Source organism: Phalangium opilio, unplaced genomic scaffold (assembly GCF_054372755.1).
Source record: "Phalangium opilio isolate 3A_F unplaced genomic scaffold, DU_Popi_V2 ptg000002l_1, whole genome shotgun sequence".
Lineage (NCBI taxonomy): Eukaryota > Metazoa > Arthropoda > Arachnida > Opiliones > Phalangiidae > Phalangium > Phalangium opilio.
The window spans coordinates 6614493-6622391 of NW_028324144.1; the positions used below are offsets into that span (position 1 = coordinate 6614493).

The window sequence follows — 7899 nt, forward strand, 5'->3', positions numbered from 1 at the left end:
GCCTATAAGATAGTTTAAACTTTTCGTTACGTGTTGGAGGGAGGGACTCCTTACTGGGCTATGAGTCGGACTGAAGCAAATACTAACCGTTCTCCATTCCTACTTCTAAAATTAACTCTATCCCTGGTTCTTCATTTGTTATCAGATTTTTACTGAGAAACCTGAATAGTTCGAAGTAATAAAGAAATCCTTCCTTTTGAACGATATAACTTTAGAGTAGTTGATTTAATGAGAATTACTAATATTTTTGTTTCTTAGCTCCACTTTATGGCTTGCTTCCTCACAGAGAATGTCGCCTGATCCTTCAGTAAATGTATAGTTTTAGGTTGATGAAGGCCTATTTAAATTAAAATGAATTTGTTTATCTTTCCTTTTAATTAAAGAAAGTACCGTTTTAATTAAGTTTTATCCAGTTACTGAAGTACGAAACTAGCTGTGCCCTATTTTTGAATTAAAAGAGATGGCTATTTATTTAAGGGCTGTATTTGCGAATTCACAGAATCATTTCCTCTACGGGAAATTTGAAACGTTCCGTTCCGTATTTGGTCTTAAAAGAAAAGTCTACTCTAGTCTTTTCGTACTAGGCCTACGAATATATATTTTTTAAGTTGCAACTTCGTATTTAATATTCAGAAATTTCGCAACAGAATGTTCAAAAGCTAACGTCGGCTTATTGACTCCTCGCTCTAGTGAGTGGCGGTCTGTAAAACCTTATTTTTGACTCTTTATCAAGTTTCGAAGAGAGAAGGCGAATGAAGTCCCCGCAAGACCCGACAGTAAACATTCTTATCATTTTTTGAGTGATATATTTTCTGATGGCCGCGTTATGACGGAATATTTGCCAAAAAGACACTTTCCGCCAGATTTCAAGAAAATAAAAAATTATAAAAAGGATAAGGGCTAATAACCCGCATGGACTCGGAAAAGATGTTTAAAGAGACGTTGAAACATTACCCTCAATTAGCGCATTAAATTAAGGAAAATCAAGACAGTTAAGCTAGTATTGTAAAAGTTGTTCAAAGTGTAATAGCACAAGAGTGGACATTTTAAACGAAACCATTAAATAACGATGCTAACTTGGTACGAACAGGGATAGATAGACTTTTTTAAGATGGAATAAACAATGTTTGGCCTTTACTTCAGTCCGACTCATAGACGAGTATATAGTCCCTTCCTTCAACACGTAACCAAAAAATTAAATTATCTTATTGGCTCACAAACCCTACGTATTGGTGACGTTGCTGACAAGGAGGGCCAAAAATACGTAATTCCTGTTTACCTCTGTCGCCATGACTACGACCCCTCTTACACTGTACCATAGCCCACTCGATCACGCGCGTCACGACGCAAGCTGCTCGCGCTATAGCTATAGAGCGCGGATCGAGTGGGCTATGGTTGGCCAGATAAGCGTCTTCACAGGGGTTCAAAATGGAGCCGTCTAAATGCGAGGGTCCGGTAATTATTCGGGAATTGTTTTTAATAGCAATTAAGAAGGTAGTTAGTGAATTTGGTGCCGGTGTTTTGGATTTGGAGTACTAAGGGTGAAAAGTGTTCGCTAATTCTTTCTTAAGCCAATCATTTCTACTATCCTCATGATTTTGTAAACGAATTTGATGAAGTTAACCAAGGCTTAGTGAATGGTCAGGAGTTTTGTGAGCTCAGTGTTTGGTTAAAACCTGTTCGTGCTGTAATATCTATGAAGACTTTTACTCAATTCTAACTCACTTTTAATTTTCTTGGGTCTTCCCCGTTTTTTTTCAGTTGCAAGCCCTATGTCTCGTGTAACTTCCATTTTTAAACAATGTTATTTCAAAAATTACAATCCGAGCCCATTCCAACTTGGCAGACGAAGGGGCAGATGACGTTTATTTGACCCGGATATACATACAACGCCATAACAAAAATAAGACCCGCCTCTTCTTTCATACCCCTCCGTCACGGGTAAGGGGGTCGTGGACTTGGACGTACACCCGAATAACCCTGTTACCCATTCCGTCTTAAAAAAGTCTATCTATCCCTGGTACGAATAAATGAAACGTTAACTCGAAATTCTTTTACTAGTGTTACTGATATCAAAAGTGCAGTTTGGTCAATTGTGACTGTGCATAAAAAACATGCAAATAAACAGCAACAGCATGAAAAATCATGCAAATTATCAACAAGAGCACGAAGGAAAAACATGCAAATAAACAGCAAGGGCATGAAAAAACATGCTAATAAGCAACAAGAGCATGAAAAAACATGCAAATAAGCAACAAGGGCATGAAAAACTTGCAAATAAACAACAATAGCATGAAAAACATGCAAATAAACAACAAGGGCATGAAAAACTTGCAAATAAACAACAATAGCATGAAAAACATGCAAATAAACAACAAGGACATGAAGATAAAACATGCAAATAAACAACAAGAGCATGAAGATAAAACATGCAAATAAACAACAAGAGCATGAAGATAAAACATGCAAATAAACAACAAGAGCATGAAGATAAAACATGCAAATAAACAACTAGAGCATGCAAAAACATGCAAATAAACAACAAGAGCTTGAAGAAGAAACATTCCAACAAACAATATTATTAAATATATTCAAGATTTATAATGTTTGTGTTTCCAATGGGACGGTATAGTAAAGTCTTCTCTAAGTGTTGGTAGTGGTTTTTCCCTTCAAAGAAAGGGGGACATTTGAAAGGTGCACAGAGAATGAGAGGCGAGAGCTAGACAAAACTCAAAATATTCTTTTACAGATTACTTCATTTTTATTAACCTAAGGGTTTATAAATTTTTGTGGTAGTCTGCACCTATAGTTAAGGCAGACGGTCCGAATAAAGAATCAGCCTTGATATTCTACAACATTGTTGGTGTGAAAAGATGAATTCTCTTTCTTTATTTTCTCAACTTAGAAAATATAACTCGCGTCTCTCTGCAATCAGTCTGTGGCGGGGTGGCCTTGAAAATTTTAAATTTGAGCGAACACAAACCAGATGTATGAAAATCTTTATCACAAATCAGGCCATCTAATTAGCAAAACAGGCTGTCAACCAACGACGTCAATGATGTTTACTAAGCAATATATTACCATCAAGAACGATAACGTTATATTATCAATGAGACGTGATTTTTTTTATTGATAGATTAATAAAAACTGTCAATAAATTCGGTTCATAAAACGTTTACCAACCAAGAAATATATCAGCTTCAAAAAAGATCCCCTCAATCTAAATTGGCGACAGCAAAATAAAGTCAGCACTGCGAAGTTTTAGCTAAATTTTTACGTTTTCATCGAATATGATTCTACATCTATTTTCGTGCCTTTTTGTGGTGATAAATTACGGTTTAACATCTAATGCGGAAGAAATTACTTTAATATCGAGAACAAAATCTTACAATTTAAGCGTTACGTGGACTATCGAAAACTTTCGGTATTTACCTCACAATGAATCAGGATTTTCAATCAGTAGCCCTCGTTTCCCGGTTGATGAAAATGAAAAAGCAGTTCACTGGTACATGGAAGTCGGTTCCTTCGCAAGTGGGGTCAAAACAGTTTCCCTAACACTTAGACCTGACGTTTTACTATTCCCAAAGAAGGTTATTTCGGATATTCATGCGAAATGCGAATGTTTTGTTCTTGACAAAGATGGACACCAACTTGGGAAGCAAACTGGCAAAAGGAAAGACCTAATGCGACCCGGTAACCCTTTCGGTTGGACATTCTCGGATTTCATCTCCCGAAATCAATCTGACAAGCATTCGAAGACGTTATCAATACGATGCAACATAGAAGGTCACCTAATTTGCAACCAAACCGCGCTATACTTGGCAAATGTTAAAAACAATCCTCAACCGGATTGTGTAAAAACGATACCTTTGGAAACATCAATGTTCTACGATCACACAACGCCACCGGATGTGATGTTAAAGTCTATGGGAAAAGAGTTCAAATGTCACAAGAAGGTTTTGTCTAATATATCCCCTTACTTTCGTCAGCGGTTTAACGATGACAAGTCTAATGTTTATGATTTCAGCGCTGAGTTAAATGAATATGAACTTGAGGATTTTGTGTCATTTATATACAGTGGTAGTGCCAAAAATCTGGGAATGTCTTGCTCAAAACTCTACGGAGTGGCGTTAAAGTACGGGTTGTCGTGTTTACGCAAGGCTTGCCAATCTGTAATGGATAGAAAAAACCTGTGTTTTTAAAAAAGCCATGCTTAAAGTATATCTAACGTAGCAATCATAAATATGACACATCCCATTGTGTAAAGGCCTATGGCGGAAATCATGTTTACACCTTCTTCAATTACTTATTTTTTAATGTTACAAAATTGTTATAGGTTATGTATTAAGTTTGTTTTTGGATGCAATGTAAGTCGGGATGAAATTATGGAAAAATTGATTCTCTTTCCAACACAGGTTTGTAGGTAACGTCGTGTAATTAAATTTACCATGTTTGAAATGATTTTTAAAAATTTAATTAGAAATCTAACACACAAATTTTCCCAAGTGTCTCGTGAAACTCTCATAAGATTTTTTTCATAAAAACTAAATTTTCAACCTTGACAAGATCAAATTGCACCAATTTATTACAAAAAAGAACCCTTTTAATATAATATTGAGATTTTTCATGAATTTGAAAAATAGCTTCACTAAAAATGCAATACTAGCTCTTTTTCCCCCATTTATGTCCTTGCAAGAACGAATTGGTCCTTGCGATTTAATATTCTTCAAAAAATAACATTTTACCCTTTATGTAAAGGAGCAAATAAACGAAATATTATTTCATCAAGTTAAATTTTTTAGAGAAATTGAACGAATAAAATATTTTAACTGATCTTGTTCGCAAAGTTCTGTTTGACACATTTCCAGGATAACTATTTAGTTTCCGAAGAATATTTAGGTTTGTTCGCATCGCTTGTTCTGCACTTGTAATTTCGTGTCATTTCAGACCTTAGATATATTTTTCAAAGTAAAGTGATTTATGTAACGTGATATAATAAATTTGTTGTTATTAGCAATCTCGTATCTAAAAGATATGTTTCTTTCTGGTTCAAGTACGTTTCTAAGGTCAAATTAATGACAAATAGCTTCTTAGCGCCTTTCAAAAGAACTATGCATAATGGTTTTAGAATATGAATCGGTTGAAAAACGCTGAAAGGAAATCGAGGAATATTTTTCTTCCACGATAAAGATGGTTCCTTTTCCTTTCGTTTGAAAACAGATTGGCTCTGTCAGATACTAACCAAGGTCAAGTGACGCCTTTCAATCTGATTCCTCTCCTACACTTCCTTCTCACTCGCTTTGTCAAAGAGTGGCCGCAATGACTTGTCACAGCGAAATTATACGGAAAACATCTCTGAAAAGAGCATAGAAAAAAATCCACTCTACCAAGAGCTTCGATTCGTGAAGTCCGGAGAAAAGCCTTCTTAATAAACAGAGTAGAGTGGGAGATTGGATGCAGATGCCGATGCCGATGTCCATTCCCCAGCTCTGGCTAAAGGCATTGAGGAGAAAAGAGCATGGAGCTGAACTAGACGTTCCCGGTGATTGGTTTCGGGATGCGGACGGATAACGTCTTTTTAGGGTCCTATTATTTGGAGGGGGAGGAAAGCGAGCTAGGAGATAGAATGTGATTGCCTCGGGAATCTCCTAAGCTAGGTTTTCTCTGTTCCTACAGAGAAATAGACCTAAGTAGAATTCCCAAAGAGATGAAACAAGAAGCTCAAGGCTAAATAGCATTTGGACGAAATAGCAAGTAGTTCAACTCATTACTATACTTCGCAAACATTTAATGAAAAAAGGGAAAGAGTAAAAATGGCCCTTGTTTTATTGAAGTGACATCTATTGGAGGTATTTTTCGTTTGGAGTTCCCTATTTTTACGTATCCTTGTAAGACTATAATTACCAATAGGGGAGATAGATGTAATTTTAGAAGCAGGAATGGAGAACAGTAATCTGGACGCGCGTCAAAGTCCGGGAAGGGGGGTGTGAAAGAAGAGGTGGGTCATAGCGACAGAGGTAGAAAGGAATAACGTATTTTTCGCCGTCCCCGTCAGCAACGTCATCAAAACGTAGTTTAATTGAGCCAATAAGATAATATAAACTTTTCGTTACGTGTTGGAGGGAGGGGCTTTATACTAGACTTTGAGTCGGACTGATGCAAATACTAACCGTTCTCCATTCCTGTTTCTAATTTACATCTATTCTTGCCAATAGATAGCGTTATTATCATGGATTGTCAGGCAATATTAATTGCACGTAAGGATGGCAACTCACGGATTGTCAGGCAATATTAATTGCACGTAAGGATGGAAACTCACGAAGCCAATAACAATTTTTTCCAGAAAATACGAGTTTAAATCTTGGCCCCATAAAACAGTTAAGTTTTGTTTTATGAGTTAGATAGCTGTTTACAATTGAAAGATTTGACATAAAAGAAAGTTGGAGACCGAAGAATGGAGTCACTAACCAATAAACGCCAGAAATGAATTCCACCATCAGCAGTTGACATTAAATTGCTTTCAAATATTTATCTCCATGAAAATCAATCGGGAACAAAATATGATAATGACTTTTGGTTTATCTGTAAATATTCAGGAAGTAAGCCGTTTAAGAGCACAATTATCCTTTTAAGGAACCCTCATAATTAACTCACCATATTAAAAGGTATGCAATTGAGTACAAGACACCAAGGCAAGAAAATCTTGTTCAAGAAGATAGTAATAATACCATGCAATTATAAAACACAATAAGGTTCCTTTTGGGTTTCTCTTTTCTAAAGTGTTCAATATGATTTATTTCACAGGTAGTTTACCTCTAAAGCGGTCCAATTTCACATACCACATTTTAAACTGATAATTCTGAACTTTGGCGGTAGTGACTTCGAAAATAAGCCAAACAGTGCCCTAAAATGTTAATTGATTATTATTCCTTAGATTAGGAATTTTTGTGTCCTTTCCTAATAAGCTTTCATTTTGCCAACCGACCGTTACGTATCACACCGATATTTTGAGGAAAAAAAGAGAAGCAAGATTAAATAGACGAGTTGGGCAATACGCCACCGCTTGCAGGAAAATTTCGTTCATGGCCATAGGATTTTGGGTCCGTCGACTAAAGGCCTTCAAGGGTTCTTAGTGGTAAGGTTTTCGGCCAGGAATTGAGAGAGGGACCGAACCTTTCTGAAGAACAAACAAGAGAGGGGAAGAAAAAAAGAAAGAAAGAAGAGAGCCGGTTCGGATATCTAATGATAGCGTCGCTTTTATTACTTCATTACCGAGAAACTGCTTTAGTTTTTCGGCCTGGTTTTAATTATACGGCCTAGAAACTAATTTGTGTATTAATGATACTCGAATGGTACCCCGGCTGGACGTTTCTTTCTTTTATCCGATTTCCGCTTGGTCAAATAATTAAAGCTTGTAAAAGGGATTTGCACTAATGGTTTCGGGTAGGCCTATATAACCCTTTATTTTTAGTCTTTCGACAAGGACTATTTTGGAAAAAAAGAACAAGTTCCGCCAAATACACTCGTACCCACATGAATGAAAGAGTAAAAAAAACCTTAAAACAGAAAAAAGGCTTGGGCGATAGGATGTTAGCTCTGATTAATTAGGTTTTGCCTTGTAATGAGCTTCGAATGGAACGACGAGATAATAGTTGCCCCGATTATTAAGATCGTTAATGCGTTCAAAAAGCATAGCCTCTTCATTTTTATCTGCGTGTCTGATTATATAATGACAACGTAGATTTTAGAAACCAATTTTTAGTGGCCTTGTTTGTGTGTTTGTTATGATCAGATACTTAAAAATGTTTGGTAAGGAGCTAGTTAAAATAAACGTTATTAATCCACTTATTTACCTAAAAGTGGAACAATTGGTCTTTATTTATTATTGATAAGCAATTG

At 36.2% G+C, this 7899-nt stretch overlaps 1 protein-coding gene across 1 annotated transcript; it reads left to right on the plus strand.

Annotated features, from left to right (window-relative positions):
• Nucleotides 1–3290: 3290 nt before the first annotated feature.
• LOC149718470 (speckle-type POZ protein-like) lies at nucleotides 3291–4202 on the plus strand. The gene has a single exon (XM_089860939.1). It carries the CDS (start codon nucleotides 3291–3293, stop codon nucleotides 4200–4202), a length of 912 nt encoding a protein of 303 aa, XP_089717065.1.
• The last annotated feature ends 3697 nt before the right edge of the window (nucleotides 4203–7899 follow it).

Excerpts from the sequence above, each read along its gene's own strand:
- LOC149718470 (XM_089860939.1), top strand. The coding sequence starts at position 3,291 with ATGATTCTACATCTATTTTCGTGCCTTTTTGTGGTGATAAATTACGGT.